General features: G+C 34.9%; 1 protein-coding gene across 1 annotated transcript in view; it reads left to right on the top strand.

Annotated features, from left to right (window-relative positions):
• LOC149539807 (thioredoxin-like protein AAED1, chloroplastic) overlaps positions 1–23,938 on the top strand; it is a 208,170-nt gene that overhangs the window by 43,028 nt on the left and 141,204 nt on the right. The window contains exon 4 of the mRNA XM_089801003.1: positions 1,693–1,752. Coding sequence (XP_089657129.1) covers positions 1,693–1,752 — 60 coding nt within the window. The remainder of the gene's footprint in view (positions 1–1,692; positions 1,753–23,938) is intronic.

Consider the following 23,938-nt stretch of genomic DNA (forward strand, 5'->3'; position numbering starts at 1 on the left):
GGTGTGGAGGAAGAATAAGTAGGCAATTTGCTATAGGAGCTTGTTGCAGGAACACTGTATTACCTTGTCATTAGGGCATAATACTTGGAGATGTTGATTGCATTATCAGTGGAGACTCAAAGTGACTTCAAGAACCAGGTTTCTCTTGTTTATTCATGCATATTATATGCTACTACTGTAGGTGTCAGTCTTTATCAGAATTAAGCATTTATTTATATGATACTAGAGTTTGGATTTGATATTAGTTTGTATTCAGATCTCGTAAAGATGTCTTGGTTGTAGATGCATCTTATTCTCTTCATGCATTAACAGGTGAAAGGAAGAATTATATTCATTGTGCATCTTGTAACCATTTATTACCAGTAGAAAATTAGGGTAAATTGTGATCAATTTGAGCAAGGCTCATTACATAGACACCTTCCAAAATGACTCAAACAAGATGCAGATATCACTCTCCCAGCAGCCTGCTAACAGGAAGGGTTTTAAAATTTAAACATATTTCTTTCAGCTCCATTTCTTACCCCCCAATTGTTTCGATGCAAATGAATATTCTCAAACTATTGGTTAGGGATCATGTGATGCTGGTTTCTTACAAAGCAATGCACTTCAAGAAGTAAATCAGTATCAAATGATGGCATGCTTACACAATATCCACCATATGGTAGTTGAACTGGATTCTACATAGGATTCCTTTTACACTCTTCTAAATGCAACTGAGGTCTAACAATATTCTTTATACCGGGGAATATGGTTTAAAAAAGAATTGGTTGGAAGCTTTGCATTTCTCTAGTGAATTCATGTTGTCTAGGCATAACTCAAAAGAAAATTCTGTATTTTCTAGCTAGACAAGAAACTATTTGTACGAATTTTCCTACAGATGATAATTATTGCTTCTAAAAGCATTTGAAGTTGTTTTCATAGTGCTGCATGTTTGGTAGAATCTATTGCTTAAAAGATATTATGCATAGAATTTAAGAAATCTCTGACAAATATTGCTTTTACCTATTAGGAAAACATTTATCTTTTATCCACACGAATATTCTCACTACATTAGAGCTGTTTCAAATTTGGTTATAGATGTTGCTACTTAGAAACCCTAAAATTGTTGAAAACTATAAGTAATTTTATTGTGTTCAATGATCCTCTGTGAGATGATTAGCTTCTAGAAGGAAAATCAGAACCTCTTTTGGTTAACATGAATGATTCATTAGATGGAGGTGTTAGCTCTACCATCTGGATGACTACCTATGCATCAATACTCCTACACCGAAAATCAAATTGAACCTATAACTATTTCCATATACCACTACATATTATTACTGTATATATAGCATCAGTTGAAGTCATACATCTATAGCTGTGAGAGCACTCAGTTGGCATTTCTTGTTTCTCAATAGGGAAAGTGTGGATCATCTCTGAACTCAACAGATGGATTAGATTCTGATCTGACTTCAATAGATACATATTTTGCTTGGTTTAAAGCCATTGTGTATATGAATCTCTTGGCCAGTTCACTCCAGTGATGTCTTGAGTAGTCCACTTATATTATATGCTTCTTAGTCCATCTTCTGTCACAAGATCAAGATCCAATGGTTTCATCGCATTCTCTCACACACACCAACTTGTTGCAATAGAAGATTACCATAACTGTCATTATTTATTCAATCGTTTTTGTTTGTTTATGTCATACAGGAAAGCATGGATGCTGCGGGGGTGGCACTTGTGTTAATTGGACCTGGTAGCATTGATCAGGTCAGGGTTAAACCAAACAATTGATTTTCAAGATAGTATGTTTTTAAGTAAACCATTAACTTATTTAAACAGTTATTATTTGTCGTTAACTTTATTTGTGGCTATTTAATCTGCATTCTTCCTAATGTTTCTAGAAACCCCTGTCTAGGCATGTGTGTGTGTAATCTAAATTTCAACATAATTTGTTGCATTTGTTGAACATTGTATCAATGACAATTCAACGTGTCTTATCTTTTTTGTGTAAACTTCTCTCTATCTGATTTGTGAAGTCAAGGGGTAGAAAACTTTATGGTGAAGTCAGGGAGTATGCCACTAGAAGAGTTCCTAGCAAAGTTGGGAGCTACAATCATAATACAGCTCTCAGACCTCCCTCAGAATCTGTCTGTAAACTCAATCCCCATCAACAAACACTGTTGATATTTATCTATTGTTTTCAAGGCAGAAAAATGAAGTTTTGAACCAATTTTTGAGACTCAAGATCTCAGTTTCTCTGTGGTTAAGGGATGGGTTTTTAGGGATGGCAAATAGATCTTGAAGTTTGGTAATGGCAGGGGGGTGGACATTAAATTAATTTATAAACTACTATTTGAATTTTTAAAATATGAATAAAATAATGATCATAAATCATCAAGTCATGAAAATCACCAAGTAAATGTTGGAGCATAACAATAATGTATCATCCTATACAAGGATCAAACTGTCCATCCCATACTGGACACCTCAATAAATACAATACCAAATACACATGGTTATCATATCACAAGATCAAATGATGCACCAAAGCATTTATAACATTTCTCTCCAAACATGGAGTAAATAAGACATCAATTCCATCATCCAAATCATATAACATTCACAGAAGAAGAAACAAGATGACCATGTAAAATCTCAACACAATAATGGTCGTTGCCTTTTATGTCAAATAATATAATAATCAAGACACATAACATCAATCGCAGATGCACTCACATGAACCAATTGTGACACATAACTGGCTATGATTTTTTCAAAATATAACCCAAATAGTAAAAGTTATAAAATCATTAAAATATCTCAAGGCTTAAAGACAAAATCTCCACCTAGAGCAATACTCTAGCCATATAGACATCCCATCAAGGAAAAACAGCTATGACATAAATCGTGCTTATGAAAATATATTTAATATCTTATCAAATCTGATTATGTAATGTTAGCATGTTATTAATTTATATGATCTTAAATCATAAATGACTTAAGTAATAACATACTATATATTGTTAGATTAAATAACCTCACACATGCCCTAGACCATGGTGTCACATTGTTCTCAATGTCTGATTACTCAAACACAGTCATGTTTGAAACTGTGATTAGGACAGGCTCATGATCTTTTGGGTTTAAATTTAATTTGTTTGTTGATATAAGATCCTTAAAAGAGATGTGAAATAATTGACATAAAAGCCTTGAGCAGTTTCTAAAGAGTACTTCCTTTGTTGAAGGTTGAGTTACATCTAACCTTGCCAAATTTGTCTTAATTTATGGCACTCATGATCAGATTAGTATCACTGTCGCATAGAAAGTTTGTTCACTGTCCTATGAATATTTGACGTTTTCAATATATAGCATTGTCCTCATAACACTTCCTTTCCTTTGGCTAATGCCTTCAAGTGGTTTTCTCATGGTTAGTCATCCATTGTTTGTTTACTGTCAGACAGTAACGCTTGCAGTCTTAATCCATTGAGTTGATTCATTGGGATATGAGTAGATGCTGTTTGGGGGTCATTGATATTTTCTACAAAAGATTTGGAGGGGTCTCTGTAACCATTGAGAGGTGCTTTCCAAATAATTAAGTTGTTTCTAACCCATGTTATGATCAGACAGTGAATGAGTGAATTGGTTGCTTATTTGCTTGAAGGACAAGTGCTGATCAGACAAAGAATATGATTTAATAATCTTCTCTAATGGGTGGAATTAAAACAGTGAACAATCCTCTACTAACATGCTTGTAAGGCAATGTAATATCATGGGTTTTCCTGGTTGCTTGTGGTTCTTGAAGTCTTGATCAGTTGTTGGGAATGGAGGCCTAATGAACTTGGGTCCTCTTTTGGATCAGTTTAGACAGTGGAGGACTCTCTAGTTTCTGATTTGTCAAAGATGAAGAATGTGCTGTGAGATTAACCTCAGATCAAGTATGGATCCTATTGAAGATTGTTAAATGGAAGGGAATCTTTAGATGCCTCATTGTCAGATTGTGAGCCTAGCATGGATTTTGGATCAGTTAGCACCCTAGGAGTTGTGCTTGTGTAGGATTCTCTGCATCACATCTCCTTATACATCTAGAAAGTTACAATAGGTCACAACTGACATTATTTTGTTATTTGGCCTCCCTTTTATTTTATATCTAAATTAATTAATTGAAGAAGTCCTTTATGATATTATTTAATTTTTGGGACCACTTAATTAATTAATTTAATTAAATCACTTTATTAAAATTGGCAATATTATCTATTCCACTACATTAGTATTGCCAAATTTGAAAATAACCCAAGGCATATTAAATTTACCAGTCAATGCTCGTTTCAAGGTGTGATAAGTAATCAAAACATGAATTACTAATAATAGTCACATTGGCATGCCAAATAGGTACATATTCTCTCACAATATGTCATCCTCCTCCTAAATCATATAATCATGTATCTCATGGAAGCAACCATAGAATGAAGAGATAAGATAAGATAAGATAATAATATTAATGTCCAACAAGAAACCACAAGGGTTATTGGGACTGAGCATACAAACAAAAGAGCTGACCAAAGTAGGTGCACCAAATGGTGTCTTAGAAGAGACAAAACAAGATTTACAACTAGAAAAACCAAGGTAAGGATTAAGGATCCTTCCTTGGTACAAAGAAATTAGCCACAGAAGGGTAGAGCCGAGAACGATTAGGAGCCTTCAATCCACGTCGGTAACCACTGGATGGGTGTCGCTGCCTGGAAAGACTGGTACAATGCTGGACCAATTTGGAGTAAATAGTGTTGGATGGCCTTTTTGCACTCTGTGAAGAAGACAGGGGAGAGAAAAAGGCAGTGATGAGCTGGTTTGAAATATGGCCCTAAGGTATGAGTGATTGCAGGGTATGTTTACGGAGCTGGGTAGCCTCTCGTACGTAAAGTGCAAGGCACTGCTGGTCAGTATAAGTAAAGAACGCTGAAAGAGAAAAACAATCTCTGAATAGGTAGTAAAATCTAAAATCTCCCTCTGATCTCATAGTAGATAGGAAAGTGAAATATAAAGTGAGTCTCAGTCTCCACCTTTGCTAAAGTACATAGTTGACAGATATGGTCCTCTCTAACCATGTGGTGATCAGTTTGAACCCGAAGACAGTGAGAGCCAACTCTGAATGAGCCTAAAGAGAATCTCAAAACGTGACTCCAGCGTCGATAAAGATAAGTAGGGTGGACAATAATACCATTTTGGATCTCAAGAAAATATTCAGCATAGAAGGCCATCTTCGGATGTAATCCGCCAGGAGGATTAGGCTAGGTAGTGATAATTAACTATCTATAGATATCTTGTCTGACATGCTCATTCAATTCCTGACATGAAGGATGGAGGTTAGCAGGAGCATCAAGCAAAAATTGATAAGGAGGGAGACGATCAATCTCGATCCTGATTGAACTCAAGAGAGAGGTGGCTTGAGCATACCAACAGTGAGATCTAGTGCTAGTGTCAGATCTCATAATCGTAACAGAAGAACAATATGCGAAATGAGAATATCTGTGTCGGTCAACAATCGAATCCATAAAGCCTCGAAGCTGATGGAGAAACTAGATCAAGTCAAAACTGGCCGCAAGTTTGAAAGGATGAGCTCCAAACTCGGCCAAAACAATGTTGTGGGGGGTGAGTTTGTGACATTTGATGATACGCCATAAAGCAAGATTTGAACACGCTCAGTAGAGGCCCAAACGAAAGCAAGAAGAGAAGGTTCCCAAACCACCGAGCCATAGAGAACAATCGGTCGAACCAAGGAGTCGAGGAGGGACAACTTGGATGAAATGTCCTGAAAATGGTGCTTGAAACACTGTCTCTTAAGCATGGACAAAGAACCCATGCCCTTACTAACTCTGGACTGAATAGCCAGTCTCAAGATGAAGTGCGGTCCTGAGAAATTCACCCTAAGATACATGTAAGAAGAAGTAATCTCAACCTCCTGACCTTGAAAGAAGAAATGAAGGTGAGAGGTCTTTAAACAATTAAAAATAGTGACCCGAGTCTTGGCCAAATTGACCACGAGCTAACGCTGATCACAAAAAGAAGCCAAACCATCAAGGAGTCTCTGCAAATTGTCAAGAGAAGAGGACAAGAGAACAACATCATTAGCAAATAGGAGAATGGAGATCAAAAGTTGATGTAAATAGCACCCATCCCTAGGCTGCAAGGAGTTTGCAAGGAAATCCTCAAGAGAGAACTTGTAGATCAAACATGTCCTACCAAATCTTCAAAGAGTAATGTTGTGTTAAGTGTGATCTGCTTAGAACACCAAATGAAAAGTAATATCAACACCCAACCATTCAATCTCTCAGAACAAACATACATTTGTGTCATGTATAATGCTAATATGGATGTAAGCTTCTCAAACCAAGAAAACCAAACTCAAAGTAACCATTCCCAAATGGGATATCAACCCAACCAACCATCTCTTACAATCCTCATAATCGATCATTATAATATCAACTCATATACGCAAGGAGATACCATGCTAGCCATCCCTCAAAATGAATCTTCAAAAACTTACCATCTATCTATATTTTGAAAACCATAAATTATGAAAGATGGTGCATAAAACATAATGCATATGAAATCAAAAAAGGGCAATACCTCTCAACTGATAAATTGTTGAGTAGACTAAGAGTGGGGAATGAGAATGCTCCTCTAGGATAACCAAGTCATCATAAATTTCTCCAAGAACAATCTCCTCTCAAGTCCATACTAGGTGAAAAATCCTTGGTCTTCTTGCAGAAACCTCATAGCATCTCAACACTTCTCTAATTATAAGAGAACACCAATCTCACCTAAGTCTCCAAGTATTCATGAGACCTAAAAACAATCAATCCATGCCAAGCTTCAAATGCAACAAGCAATATCATGAAACAATCAAGAAAATGATTAAAGTAGTCAATTTGTCAAAGTTACAAATGTAGAATCAAGAACCTAAACATGGCATCACGATCTAATCATCTCCTCCTGGGAGATCACATGTTATAATGCAAACATCTTGGTCATAAAAGAACTTGATCATGTCAAACTCAAATTTAGAATCAAGAGTATACCATGATACAATATCATTCATACTCTAAACCAAGAATCAACATTTGCAATCACCTGAAGATAACCATTTCAAAATAGTGAGCGTATAAATGTAAAAGAACCCTTATAAAACAATAGGATCTAAGAGCACAGTCTTGATCTTTACAAACAATAAAGGTCATCTATCACTTGGTGGTGAATGCTCATCATTGCTAGCAATTCCCACTAAATTGTGATGTTGAGTTTGACATGATATCATGATAAAACCATTTCTTATCTAAAGGTCATCCAAGTGCACATGCATCTAAAATGCCAATAATACCAAGTAGAACAAATATCTTTAAGATAGGAAAATACAATTCTCAACAATCCATCATGAATGAATCCTACACCTCCACTCCATTACTATAAAAGGCTCCCATTGAAAAGTGTAACCAATGAAATGTTACCCAACTATCACGGCTTCATGATAACCCACGTACTACAAGTCCCAATAAATGACATCATTGACACTCTAATCCTCCATCCTCTATACTCTCACCTCAAAGAAAATATACATATGCACAAATGACCATAGACAAGGCCAGCTAACAAAGTTTTCATCAATATTGAATCAATCACGTAGATGTAGATAGTCAACATTTGTGTCATCCCACTAGAAATAAGTGGGTAACTAATCCATAAGCTGTATAACTCAAAGACCTAAGTAATGAAACATGCAAACTCATCATCATATTAGAAATTGACAAATGGAGATATTCGAGAACATGGTCATATAGACCACATGACTCAAACATAAAATCATCTTAGATCCGATTTGCCTAAAATAAAAAATAAATAATTATAGTCAAAGAACCAATCAAGCATCAAGGAGATAAGAATAATCTTCTAAAGTCAAACCTAATCACCACCAGACCACTACACAATTGATAATGTCATGTCAATAAACAAATATGCATGTATATCTATGACACCATAATCAAATCTAATGCTGTACTGAGACTCAGCTATCACCCACTCAAGACTTGAAGTCTCCGATCATCTCCTCAAAATTGAAGACAATCCCTTTTACTAGCAGAAGCCCAAGCTCTAAAATACCTGTAAACCTATATTAGAAAGTACCAAACTTATAATTAGTGGTATCATTAGGATTTTCACATAAAAACTGTACTCCCTCAAGGTTTTGCCTCTTGACTTGTCCAAATGAAAATAGAAACACACCCTTAATCACAAGCACCTACAAGTGAACAATTAGGTACCTAATTATCTCTGCTCATCAAATTGAAAATTCAATGGTATCAGTATGAAGTTGAAATCCTTTTCCATGGAAACCAAGAGGATAAACATAAAAGTACTAAAGGACATGGCAGTTCTTTTTTTCAATAATAACAACTTCAACATCAATATTACAATTACATTTACACATCATGATAACTAAATTGAAATTACATTACATTAATTACATGTGAAAGTACTAAACATCAAAACACTAGACATCCTCTTAGATTCTCCCAACGTCACTACTACACAATGTATAATCTCTTAGCTAATCCATTAAAAAACTAATACAAAAGATTACCATTATTAAACTAGTTAAACCTTAAATCCACATGTTCCTAGTCAATTTCTAATGTAACAAGATAACATATAAGCACAAATTTGATTGTTGGTACCTACATCATTCTATCTAAATCTAAGCTTTAAAATTCAATAAATCATTGTTACGTGTTTATAGTTACATTTACATTCATCTCCTCAGGGAGTATGCATTTACAATGCAAATGATCAATATTACTTAACATGATACAATAGATAAGAAGAATAATCTATATACATAAATAATGAAGCTACAACGATGTTGTAAAGTCCATCCAATATATTCACAAACAAATTCCAAACCTTGATGTAGACGAAAGAACACTTTGACCTGACCAGTTAAAGCTATGAGGCACACCCTTTCATGCTAGGAGAGAGAAACAAGACCCTACAACACACATACGACACCAAGACAAGACAACAATGCAATGGCACAAGAAAACCACATTGACAATCACATAGGTTATTGCAAGATATACCATAGGAATAACATAAGGGATATCAACAAGGAATAATAGGGGCGAGCCAAAACAGTAAATGGAGGGGATTCTAAGACACAAATAGCAAATTCTCATCACATAGTTCCCCCCTATCCTAAGTTACCTTGATAGTCTCTCTAGACCTTGACCCCTAGGTGAGAACTCACGTGGAACCAACAACCTTTAATGAGGACAAGGAAGTTGATTTGCTAGATCAACACCCCACATATGAACAAGACTTCTCAAACTCATCTATAGTCTATACAAGAGTACTCATGGCCATGGGCAAGGAAACATATAGCTATCTTGATTAATGTGAAATTCTATCTATTCATTTATTAGGTTATCACTTGATGACGACTCTACAATGGGTTACCCAAGCAGCCTCTAAGGATTCTACCCCCATTGCGATCCATTCTCCTAACCACGCTCCTAAAAACACACCCCTATGCTCAAAACTGAAAACAAAAGAGAAAATCAACTCCAAAATTTAAAGATACGATCCAAGTAAATTTAAAATATACAGTAGGGCCTCAATGAATGAAATTGAAATTTTATATTTGTATCATAATGAATTGGATCCCAACACTGAAATAGGAACTCTTCTAGGTTCAAAGTATAATCCAATTGCCAAATTCACATAGCATTACAATTCATTGCAATGACAACCCTAGGATCAATCCATCAATAAGAAACAAACACAAGATCCTCACATAACATCAAAAACATAGTTAAGCCCCAAACCACCATGCAATCATGAAACTAGATAAATCCACTTATAAGATCAAAGGCCATACAACTTAATACCTATAGGCATAAAGACTGAAATTACAAAACCATGAAAAACCTAAAGCCTTTGGCATACACAAGGAATCAAATACCAAGCCCCGAAACAAAGCACAAGTGATGTATACGAGCAAGTAAACAACATTTATGATCAATCAAGATGAAGATAACATTTTGTTTTATAAAAGACAAGTAAATACAAATATACACGAACTATATCCAAAGCATGTGTACATTGCCTATGATATCACTCTAAACTAACATTACCTAAAAAGAATTGTTTAAAGAGAACTAATTGCATATGGAGTGTTAACATTTTTTATCTTTATAATTTCCTTCAAATAAGTCACTTTTGCATTAAGCTCGATTATTAAAAGGCATTAGATACATATGCAAGGGAATCAAGCACTCCAAGCATAGCCCTAGCATGACATAAATTTCCCATACCCTGATTTCTCTCTCAAAGTTAACAATTGAAAAGGGAAGGGTGGAGGATAAGGTGCAGCCAAAATGTTTCACCTTCCACTATCTTAGGAAAGGGAAGTTGATTCATTATAGAAATTTCTTAAGAGATGTCAACATTACTTTTGAATTGTAATGTTACCGCTTTTTGTGAGTCTCTACAGTTGATTGAGTTAGTTCATCATAGCGATCCTTGTGAGCTGACAATGAGATTTGAGGATCTTAGTTGTGGACTTACTATTTTTAATAAGTCTATTTTGGATCGTTTCCATATTTGGTAGTACAATTGGTGGCGCTGACAGTTGGTCATCACCTACATTGGATGGGGCTATTTAATGGACAGGTTCATATTTATTAATGTATTATTAAGTTGAAATTATAATAATGACACTTTATTATATTTAATGTTATAAAATGATACTGTGTTAATGAAGCTTCTTAAGTGAAAGATGTGAGGAAGAAGCTAATTGCCATTGGATGTTATAAATATGAGCCCATTGTGAAGGAAAAGGCATCCAATTGTCTATTTTCCTTTGTTGTCTTTGTGAGGATTTCCGAGGTTGATGATTTCTATGCCCTTGCTGAAGTACAAGGGTTTGAAACTGAGAAGTGATTTTGAATCCATAGTCAAGGTATTGTGGGTTAAGTCCCGAGGATTGTTCAAACTGAATTTAAGAATTTTCTCTACTGTTTTCCACTGAGTTTGGGGAGCATTTTGCTTATGAAGAATTTGGTGAAGGATTCTAAATTGGAGCACCATTTCTACTGGTTGTAGGCGTGGGATTTCTCATTGCAATTCGACCCATAATATATGCTATGTGACGTGATTTGACTGGGCTTTAAGGCGTCTAATTTACTAGTAATTCTGGAGTGAATTATCCCTTACAATTAGAAGTAATTCAGTGACTGCAAAGGGGCATCTAATACTCCTGGTGCTAGGCGTCTAATTTACTGCATTTTGGTGGACAACACTGTGAATTCCGAACGTTGTTCAGCTTGCAAGCCTGGGCGATTCTTTTTGCTATGGTTTGATGCCATATTCCTCCATTTGGCATCATTACTGTCTACAACTTGGGCGTCCTTAATTACTGCTGTTGGGCATGTATGCTTGGGTTTTTAGTTTTGCATTTTTGGGTAGCGTTGAGTGGAGTGGGTCTACAAATTGGGTATCACCTCTGAGATCAACAACAATGGTGAAGTTGGAAGCTACCAGGTTCTTCAAATTTAGACTGCATTTTCTCATGTTTGATTGCAATTGCTCATGTTCACTAAAATAATAACGTGGCTTATATAGAACTACTAGCTAGCACAAAACTTTGTAATTCATTTTGCCCCTTGATTACGAGATGCATTTAGGCAGAGGGGTATTGTATTTATGCCATATTTGAAAGTTGCAACTACTCTGTTGGGTGGATATTTTGCAACCGAGATTTTTGGGTAAAAATCCAGTTGCAAAATAGGATGACCAGCCACAATGTCTGAGACAGAGTCTCTCCTACCTTAAAGGGAAGGCTCCCCCTTCTCACCGTTCCTTGGATCAACTCAAGGTAAGCAAGAAGTTGAGAGATTTTGTAAAATGGTTGTTACCAATATCCTTTCTTCTTATCTTTCAAGAAAGAATCCAGTCACTCGTGGAGCGAGTAATGGCCAGGGTGAATCTCAACTACACTTCTATCAAGAGTTGGAAACAGTGACATCGATAAACTTTCACTAACTTAAAGGCTAGCTCAAAATGTACCGGTTTGGCTCTAAGTCTGGTCGTACTTCTATATAGAAAAGCTTTACAATTAGGGCATAAAGACTCCTAAAAGTAAAAGTAACTTAACTATTTTGCGAATTAAGAAGAAAATATAAGCTACAGACAAAGCTTCTAGCTATATATTTCCACAATTGCTCCTAGTCAAAGCTCTGGCTCCAATTGCTTCTTAACTCTTTTCTATTCAATTCACGAGATACATTTATCAAGAATACAAGATAACATGAATCAAAGATACTTAGATGAATTATGGACAAAGCTTATAACTCATGTAAGCAACAATCTCAGTTAATCAAACTTAAGTCTCAAATGCTCCTTTGTATTCACTTTCTCTCAAAATAGTCCTTACACAATCAAAGTTCTGTTGGCACAATTTCTCCAGAGCTCTCTTGTATAAAGATAATGGTGATTTTACAATGAGGGGGCACTGTTTATATAGGCACAGGAGTTGAAAAAAAGGTGGAGGAAAAAGTGGGAGCAACTCAACCAACTTTGACCTAGTCTAACTACAAGAGAAAATAAAGGGTTACATGCAACTGCACATGCAACTCGCATTACATCCTTTTACATACATGTAACTTGCATTACATGTATTTACACTTTTTCATGTAATGCATCCTTTACAACTACTAACATGAAATAAAAACAAGAACAACAATCTTAAAGATTGCTTCTCAGTGCCTTGAATTTGACAATGATGTCACACACAGTGGGACAATCAACAATTTCCATGGTCCTTGATATGGCTTCTTCTCTTACCGTATTTGTATATGCTGATTGCACAACTTTGGAATTTGTTGCTGCAGTATCTAACAAGTGTTTTATCAAGGATTTATACAAGACAAATTTGTTCATTGTATGTGAACCAAAGTCTTCAGAATCTACATCAGCATTGATCCTGATTGTGTATTCTGAGTTTACTCTCTTTGTGCAATAAAATTACTAGATTCATTAGTAATATGGCATCCCCTCTATTCCAAATCACAAGTAACACTTGTTTCAATTGCTTGACAATCTTCAAAGGCCACCTGCAACTTTGTGATCAGCTTCCTCAATGTTTCCTATTTGTAACCAATGAGTCCTTGAAATTTGAAGAACATTTCACATGATGGAAGAATGTCACATGAGACCATAGCATCCAGATCAAATTTTACCATTTCATCCCAATCATCAAGATTTCCTTCAAGTTAGCCACTTCTTGAGTCAAAGAAAAGATTAAGTTTTGCTCTATTTCATTCATCTCTTTGACGCGCCTAAGAACTACAAATGTCTCCGTGATTGCTCAAACTCCTTCAGAAATGATTTCTTGTATCCAAGACTTAGCGGCTTCAATCAACTTTCTCTCCTTAGATGTTTGAGACATAACAACAACACTCTGAGAAGATTGTTGCCGAATGACCTCGTTCAGACGAGAGACCTCCTATTTCAGTTGATTTTTCTTTTTCCAAAGCTCATGATTGCTCTTTAATACATTAGCCAATGCATCTTGAGCATCTTGCAAACAACTCAAATGTGATTGCTTTCCGATGTCAACCTTAGTAAACTTGTAATCAGAATGAGTAAGTTCCTCAACAGGTTTACATACCAAGGGCTCAACAACTTCAACGAATTTGGTTTTATTTGAATCAACCAAAATTTTGGAAACAATCTTGTCTTTCAGAGTTTTGGATTTGGTCTTCTTAACAGGGAGATTGTCCATAGGAACAACTACTTTTCTCCTCTTTGTTGTTATTTTGCTCAACCATGCAGGTAGGCTAAAATCTCCATCTGTAGAAGCAGATATAGCAGAGACCATTCGCATTGATCCTGATTGTATTTTTGTTGTAACCGAGCAAGATTCAGTCTGCACAACTGAAGGCATAAGGACATGCTGAGAAGACTCCGTCATGAAAAGCTCAAAACTTGTCAAAGATGTATCAAGTTGGGAAACTTGACCATTGGTAAGAGTCGGAAAATCCTCAAACACATTTATTAAATGTTCATATTGTTCATTTACAGGAGTGCAAGGAGCAGCAGAGGAAAAAGGAAGAGCCATGGTATTAACTTTCGAGACTGGAATAGGAGTAAAAACAGTGGAGAGTGAATCTACATTGTCATCCACTTCATGCAAAAAAGGCTCTTCAAGTATAGAAGATGTACAAGCTTGTACAGGCTTTGGGGAAGATTGATCATGATTTCCCTTTCTTCATCTGAAATTTCTTTATCAGATTCTGTTTCCAATTCCTGTTCTGATTCTTCCACTAATTCTTGAATTGGTTCAAAGATTTGTGATAATTTAGCTCCTTTTCTGCCCTTCAAATTGAAATTGAGGGAACCCTTAGCATCAGAAGATGAAGCACCATCTTTCCCTGTGATTTCTAGTTATGACTTTCTGCCAGAAGGACCAAAACTTCCACAATCCAAGCCCATCTTAGGATTTACTCTTTTAAGGCCTTTACTTTTCAACCATTTCTTGGTGTTTGCCAAAATGGATTGAAATCTATCCATGATAGATGTACATTCCTTTTGTTGCCATTGAATAGGAAAATGACACTTCTTATCAAAGTCAGCTTGATGAAATTCCGGATCAAGGATGTCGCCATCATCTTCAACTTGAAAATCTGAAGGGATCTCCCACGTGTTGAGATCGATTATTTGTTGTAGGGTTAATCTGCAGTAGTCCATCTTCATTATGTCAAACTTTGTTCTCATATCAATCTAGATGTCCTCAATGCAATGAACACGAGTGTAAGTTCTTTTCATTTGAGAATTCATCTCTCGATAGTCAAAGTCAAATCTGGCCTTGAACTTCTTTAAGGTGATCAATTGCAACTCTGCTTCCATGTTCTTTGCTTTAGGCACATAAATGATCAAATAGTTGCCAATAGCCAAAGGTTTAGCTGAGATAATGCCGAAACTAGGCCTATGCATAGCATGCTGTACACTTTGCACGTCCATGAGCTGTCTAGCCAACTCCATCAAAGTAATTTGATTTGTAGCATACCGAGGTAAAGTATACGACTCACCTTTGAAATATCCTACTCTCAAGTCTGTGAAAGTGGGAAACTGAATAAAAATACAGCCATATTGGTTCACCTTCTCCCATGTTGCATTAGATACTCTTTTAACAGATAAATAATTATTGAACAAGCACTGGAAATGCCCAAAGAAGGCATCTTGGACTCTTCTGTAATGAAATTTATTATTTTCCAAAGTGATTTGGTCATAGTAATCCCAAACAGGAACCTGAAGACGATCTCTCTTGGTTGAAAGACCAGAGAAAGATCCCATGGCAGCAGCTATATAAACAAGGTAAGAATTCATGTAGAAGGGTATCGAAGTTCCCACGCTGCATAGTTGCTGGCAAAGTGCACTGCTGATGAGCTCTCCCCAAAAAATGTGTTCTTTATTCTCCATGATTTGAAACATGAACTTATACATCCATGACTCGAAATCAGTAGAATCTTTAAGGCCACAAATTCTGCTGAGAAGGATGATGAGATCCTTATATTCTTGTTTAAAGTTAGACCGATGAACAGTTTTTGGCCATCTGGAGCAGTTGCTTCTTTTATTGTCTGACCAATAAAGGTTGACATACTTCTGATAATCACCCTTTTGCCTATTCCAGCATGCCAAAGATGATTTTTTGGTCAAATTTGCACATTTTGCTTTATGTGGAATCTTGAAGATTTGTTTAATGACCTCAGGATCAAGGCTAATGATAACCTTTCCATTAACATCTTTGATAGTCTTTGTCTTTGGAGTAAACCATCGTACACATTTGAGAATGAAGTCAAGTTCTATAGCCGCCATAGGAAATGTAGACACTAGGTGAATGTTGCTTCTCTTGATATATTTCATTTCATGATTAGCTGGAGCTTCAACTCTTTGTAGAAAATCAGCCATGTCCACATAACCAATCTTTGTGTCCATCATGTTATCCAGGATAGATATGACTGATGAAGGGGTTGCATGAGCCAATTCTTTATCATATTGATATTTCATTTTGCCTTTGGATTTTGACGGTGAGGATATTTCTTGTGCTTGTACTGCAACACAAAAATCCCAAAACATAATTACATCATTAGATAGAATCGCTATACAAGTTGATTTGTGATCAACAAAGATTTGGAAACAAATTGGAGACTTGGTAGATCTAATGAAATGATCTCAAAGAAATCATATGCATATGTAGTGGATGAAAATGAAGTGAACAGAATGCAGAAAGAAGTGTTATGAAGGTGGAAAATATGGAAGATGGAATGAAATGAGAATGCATGAAGGTGGAAACGCATGTGAATGCGTACAAATTAAGATTGCTGATTTCACGCATGACTTAGAGTTTTCAAGGCATTATTGCATGAAAAATGAGTACATGTAAGTGCAACATGTAACGGGAGATGAAGGTTGAGATGAGATGAGAATGTGGGTGGAGGATGCACTTCATATGTAAGTGTGAATGGAGGATGAGATGGAAAGCATGGAAAGATGAGGAAACATGCATTTTCTCATGGAGGCACAAATGCATACGAAGAGATGGAAATGGAAAATGGAAGTGGGATAATGAGTTTTATAGTCGCTTTTGGTGAAAAGTGGAAGTCAAAGTACATGGGAGATGAAAATGACATCTTTTCAACTTTTCAAAATGTGACTTTTAATCAAAATTGGACCTTTTGGATGCAATTACACGTAAGACATTTTGTGTAATTGTGTCGTGCGAATGAATGCGAAAAGTGAGATGAGTGAAAATGGAAGTGGAAAATGAGATTACATGCATGTGCAGATAGTGAATGAGATGGAAAACATGTAATTGCATTTGCTGAATATGAGAGGTGAGGTGTTGTAACATGGAAACGAAATGTGAAATGTGATAATGCTTTCGCATGAAGTGAAGCAACAACAAGTTCTTCGAGAAGAATTTGTGACTTCTCCAAAGTGGAGAAAATCGACAAGCAAACACAAAATACAAAAACACAAAGTGTTACATCCTAATTTTTGACCTAGCTTGAAATATATCTGTTGAGGTTTGCATAAAGTTAGTTGGCAGTTTAATTTGATATAATCTAGCAAAATGTTAAGATAGTTGGTCGTTATGATTTCAAGTGAAGATGACATGTTAGTTGATTGTTAATCACGAATTCATGGAATTAAGATGAAAGGTTAACTATTATGATTATTTATGATAAAATAATTTATAATTTAATTACTAAGAAATTCCTTGCAGGGAGCATGTCGAAGGGGTGGAAGCATTGTTAGAAAAGAATTAGGTAGGGCTTCTCCATCACTGGCAAACAGGTAGAGGACCTAGCAATTTGAAACAGGATATATCTGTGGAACTGCATGAGTTATTTAATAAATAATTTAATAAAAATAATTGAGTTAAAATATAAAATGTATCTTAAAGGATTTTAATTTGTCTCAAAGGATTTTAATATATCTTTTATCATACTATTTTAATTAATATTTATAAATGTTCATATATGTATAAATGATTTGGCGCCATTATAATTTAATAATTAATAAGTAATGTTGCTTTTGCATATAAGCTTTTAATAACTTTCGAATTATAATAACATTTCAATTATTATAATTCTCGAATTATAACTTTCCAACTCTATTATTTCCGATTTAATATTCTTTTCTTTTTAACAATAACACTTGGCACGAAGATCGATTTAATTGTTGACAATTCGAATTGTATAATTATTTTCAACTTTATTTCTTTTAAAAATTTGATTTGATAGGCATTCAGATGGTTTCTTGTAACTGTTGGAAGCCGATAAGCCAAGATCATCTTTATATTAGAGCTTTCTGAATGCTCATAGTCATTCTTTTTTTGATCATTTTTTCACACATTTTTGGGACTCATGACTCCCAACGTAAGAAGGAAACTACAAACTTAGTTCCAGATTATGATCTCATTCTTTTCTTACTACTCTTGCATCTCCCTATGTGCGGCCAAGCAAGGATCAAGTCTTTTTTGCCTGCCATAGGAGAGTTTAGGGCTAGTCCTTTTTACAGTCACGTAAGGATTTTCCAAACATTTTCTTAATATATTTTTTCACACGTCTTAACTGAATAGAACCTTCGAAATATGTAGGTTCTCTTTCATAATATTGAGCCGGCTGTGAGTTGAACTATCTAAATTGAAATCCGACTGAACTTGAGTAGTTTATTATTAGTCCAAATCAGTATTTGTTGTGAGCCGTCTATTTTCCTTTTTAGTTTGGAAATCAAATATTTTTGGTTCAACTATTCTGTCCAGCATCTCATCATTAATCCCTATTTTAGTTTAAAGTATCAACCCATGAATATGCCATAGAACCTTGAATAATAACTTTGATCAGAATTTGATACAATCATCTTTGTCTGGTAAACATATATATATTCCACACGAAGGAATTCATTGGCGAAATGCCATTAAAAGAGAAGAGGTGTAAAACAAAATCAGTGGATAAAAAAACACGCTACATAATGAGAGGTCAGAGAATCAATTTAACATGTTCCATCTCTTTCCTTTTCTGATTTAGTATTCCTCCATAGCTGGCTAGGCATAGTAGTTTGTGATTAATTTATAATACTAGTTGTTGGTTATCGGAAGTGCATCAGAGATCAATATTCAAGTAACCTTGAGAATACATCATTTATAAATTCAAATGGCAGATGTTTAAAAACTTGATTGATTTTATAAATCAACATGCTTCTCCGAACAATCCAGAATAATATTAACACTGAGGAATTTACCGACAGAGAAGCCTTGAAATGGTGAAGAGGTGGAGTTAATCTGCAAGAATACGGAAGAGAAATCATTTATGATTAAATTAATTAAATAAACAATCAATTTTGAGATCTTTACAGAATTTAATTATGTAATCACAAAGTGTGAAATACTGGATGTATGGAATCTTCTTGAATAATTGATAGAGTTGACTGCTTTAAGAATTCTGAATACCTAGGATTCACTTGGTTGTGTAGCCAAGAAGAAAGGTGACGAGGTGGAGGAGAGGAATCTGCAATAATATGAATCAGTATCAGTTATGTCATTTCAATATTTATCATTTAATATGAATTAATTAATAGCTCATGCATATTCCTGTTATGGTGATCACCTACTGCCAATTCGTATGGCATATTATATATCATGATGCCCAGTGGATGGTAAGATGTTCCCTGTCAATTCCAAGTAGGGAGGGCCTTTTTCGTTAGAGATCGTGTGGGGATATGTTGTGGTCCGACGTTGGGTGGTTAAGCCCTTGACAATGTTTCACCTCACTGAAGATGTCAGACAGAGATAAGTGATGCATTCAATTGTTTATCAGAAACGGGTATTATCATTTTTATTTATGAGGTAAGATTGAATTGAGTCAAATTCATTGTTATCATTGTTTTACACCTGAATAGATTTGTGAATTGTTCTCATTTATATGAAAATTGAATATAAGTATTTATCTAATCTTGAGAAACTGTCATAGTTAAGCAATTCGGATGGAATGGAATCTGAAGCCCTAATTGATTGAGAGATGATTGGAACCCTAAATAATACAGTGGTATCAGAAGCCCTAATTGAATCCGTGGTATTGGAAGCCCTAATTGAATCCGCTATATTGGAAGCCCTATTTGAAATCGTGGTATCGGAAGCCCTAGTTGAATCCGTGGTAGCAGAAGCCCTAAATGAGATAGCGGTATCAGAAGCCCTAACTGAACCAAAGGTAAATGAAGCCCTAATTGATACAGTGGTATGTGATGCCCTAATTTAAAATATAGTGGTATTTAATTATAATTATCATTTGATTTTAAGATAGCGTTTTGTAGATGATAGTCATCATATGAAATTGTTATATTGTATTTGTGGACTAACTCGAGTGGTTGTAGAAGCATCCCTAGTGTGATTTCGATCTTAGTTTTCTGAGGTATGAGGTTTTCAATTTCTGTAGTAATTTCATTTGATGGTATTTCAAGTTTTTAGTTAAGAAAATTTTGTCTAACTAATTTTAACGGTAAATTTTATTCACATGAACATGAATGATATAACTGTCTTCCTATGAAACGAAGTAGAAACTGTTTTTCTTGAGAATGTTAGATGTTAATTTAGACCCGAGAAAACTGGTTGGTACACAATGAAAAACGTACCTTTGAAAAGTGACTCAAACATGCCAAGATACAATGCACTTCAACACACAAATTCAAAATTGGGACTTGGAGAAGAACCAAAAACATGAAAAAGAACAAAAACTTCATTTTAAAAGGAAAAATGCACTTTCCATGGCAAAGATTTCAACAAGTGGCAATCATCAAGCAATTACGTGCATAAAATCAACAAGATAAGCATGAATTAAAAGCAAGAAAGAAAGAGTCCACTTATATGTGCCAAAAATGAAGGGAAAAGATGCTCCAATGTTTGAAAAATTCTTAAAAAATGTTTGAATTTTTCAAACTTCCACAAATTCGAATGGGAGAAGGTAGCTATCAAGGAGAAGTTGTTAAAAGAGGCCAAAATGTGCGCTAAAACCACTTCAAGATCCAACATTTTGAAGAACATATGCTTGGGACTTTTTAGCAAAAAACGTGATTCACCATGATGCAAGATCAAAACATTTTGGTGTTTAAACACCAAGGTATGATTCAATATGTAATGCAATCCCAAAAATAAGCCAAATTGATTTGCTTTGGAGCCAAAACATGGACCAAAAATGGATTTATTTGCTGATTTCTCCAAAAATGTGCCCTAGATTGGAGCTTTCAAAAACGTTTTTGAGCTTGCTAAATCCGTTTTAAATGCAAGGAAACTCATTGCCAATCAAAAACACCTCCAATGGAAGAAATCTCATGCAAATCCATTGAGAAAATCTCCACTTATGGTCAAAATCGGTTTCTTGGAGGGCAAAAACATGGAGTTCTTTAAAATCTGACTTTTTGAAGGCCATAGCATATATTAAAACATGTCTTAGTATAAAATTGGACCTTTTGGAGTCAATAACATATTTTAAAATTTGCATACAAGTAAAATCGCACTTTTTGGAGGAGGATGCATGTTTTAAAATATGCATACAAGCAAAATCAGACCTTTTGGAGGAGGATGCATGTTTTAAAATACATCTCACTTTTTAGATGTAAAAGCATAAGAACTTCACTTTTGATGTAGTAGCATCAAAAAGGTCCACTTATGATAGACTTTTGATGTAATGACATCAAAAAAGCCCACCAAAATGAACTTTATATGCAGTGTGACATGTAAAATGTCCACTTTTGATGATTTAAGTCATTTAATTCACTTAAATTTATATAAATGTTACTAAAAGGGTCATAAACAATATTATCTATCATATTTAAAAATATAACATCTAAACATCATTTAAAAAGTAACATTTAAATAAGCATTTGATTTAAAAACCAAAAATTAAACTGGAACTATATAAGTAGGAGATAATGAAGAGCTTATAAATTGATGAGCTTAAGGGGCTTTCTAATGAATGGTTCATAAGGCACAACACTTGGTGAAGGTTTTGCAAGTGGGATTGCAAGCTTTGGGTTTAACCATGGAGGAAACTCTGTAGTTAAGCACGCTTAGGTTGGAGTAGTACTGGGATGGGTGACCTCTCGAGAAGTGCCGATGCTTCACCCTTGTGAGCATCACCTAGATCCAATGAGTGCTGAGTGTTCTATTTATTCTCATGAGAGATGGATTCATGTAGAATCATTACTCATGAAACATGGGTCCCTGATAGCAATATCACAATGGAACTATATAGTTATATAGTTACTTTAAGTGAAAAATTAAAAAGTAATTAAATTTAAAATTATAACATAAAGTGCACTATAGTCACTTTAAGTTAAAAATTTAAAGTTAAAGAAACTTAAAAACATAACAAAAAGTGAATATAAGTTATATTTATCAAAAAGTGAAAGTCAAATTAAAAATATAACATCATATTTTTAATTTGTGCTGTTGCACCAAAAAGGTCCACTTTTGAGGCACTAAAATGGGCATATCTCTTGATTGACAACTCCGATTGAGCTCTAGGTTAGACCGAATAGAAGGGAAAGGCGAAAGGCATGACATGAGCAAACCATAAGACTAAAAACCAAAAAACACAAACTCAAGAGCAAAGAACGGACGATGAAGGCTTCAAAAATCAAGCAAAGGCTCGACAGAAAACAAAATGAAAAAGACTTGACAAAAGCCTTCAGTAAAATGATTTGATATACAAATTGAAATGGATCGATCGATCAACATTAAGCAATTGAATATCAAATTCAAGCTTAGAGAAGCACAAAACTAGTTTGAAAAAGTTTCGTGCTGTTACCAACATTTTGTGGTGACAAAATGCAGGACGACATGCTCATTATGTCTATCTTCATATTGGAGTTTGCAATTTTTATTGAATGAATAAAGGAAGAAATAAATTGCAAAGCTTCAATTGCCAGATTTATATACAATTTGTGATAATTTATATATAACCAGCTGTGAGCAGTTTATTTCATATTCCAATATTGTGCGTGAAGTTTAGCAATATCATATATTTGGTAGAGCGAGGTGGTAAGGGTCATTATATGAATCAACTTTAATGGTCCCTAGAATGTGGAACCTCTATGGCCTTCTCTTATGTATATATAATTTTTGTTAGGCCTACATTTTTAGAGGTTACTCCAATAGTGAATTTGGTAGCATTCAATACTTATGACATTTCACTTTGCATACTTGGTTATTTGAAAACTTTTAGTCTTCCCATTGCATAGAACATGAATCCTTTAATAGAACACATACTTGCATTTTACATATACGAATGCAATTGAATTGTTTGTTTGGATATTATTAACAACTATTCTCATCAAGGCAATCATGAACTTTGTTGAGTTGCTCAAAAACTTTGTCTACTATCTGCTGGGCGCCTGCATGCTTGTTTTTTTTTCTATTTCCGTGTGCTTGCTGTTTGCTGGTTTTTGGTTAGTGATTTTATGTCTGCTGGATTTTGTCTGTCTTTCTGTCAACATTTCTCCTTTTCTCTCTTTTACCTTTGTTGGTCTTCAATGGTAAATCTATTGTAATAATTTTGTAAAGGGTTTCGGGCCTCTTCAAAACCTGCTTTCACTTAATTAAAAACTACTTTTCTCATCATGTTGGAATATATTCAACATACACCCTAAAGGAGATAACATGAGTAAGCATAGTTTTTTAACTATCTTTATGCATCAATTATTCTTTTAAGTTCCCGAGGGGCTTTTATTTCTATCTTTTTTTCCTTAATACCTCTTAGCTCATTCACCTCTATTTTCAATCCTGATGGAAGGATATGAAACATTCTGAATTGCCCATTACCCAGCTTGAAAGGTACTTTTAATCCACCAGATTTTACTATAGAGGGACGTCTTTTTCTCACTCGGTGAGGAGGCACATACCTTCACATTTTTAAAATCTTAATCAAGTGTGTACTCCTTTGACAATTGAAGCATATAATTTTATTGAATTCGCTATACGCAGAGATGTGGATAGTTGATAGTTGATCGAATGTAGAATTGTGGGCAGTGATCAAATTGAGAATTCAATAGTACCACTATGAAGTACACTACATGCACTCCATTGCCTATTTATATAGAAAATTGATTTTATATGTAAAAGTTACACTCAAAATTGTTTATCAATGAACATTTGGCTTTCAAGCTAAAAATTGATCAAAATACTAAAATCAAGAATCTAGACTTGCATCATTTGGTAGTGATCAGAGAAGCTTTCTAACACTTGTATGAAGCCAAGAAAAGGAGAACTTAAGGGAAATTTATGCCCATTTGAATAAAAACTATCCTATCTAGCTTGCTCATGGCACAATGGTGGCTCTTTGGTAGC

Source organism: Cupressus sempervirens, chromosome 9, assembly GCF_028749045.1.
Source record: "Cupressus sempervirens isolate cs-2001-9-10 chromosome 9, ASM2874904v1, whole genome shotgun sequence".
Lineage (NCBI taxonomy): Eukaryota > Viridiplantae > Streptophyta > Pinopsida > Cupressales > Cupressaceae > Cupressus > Cupressus sempervirens.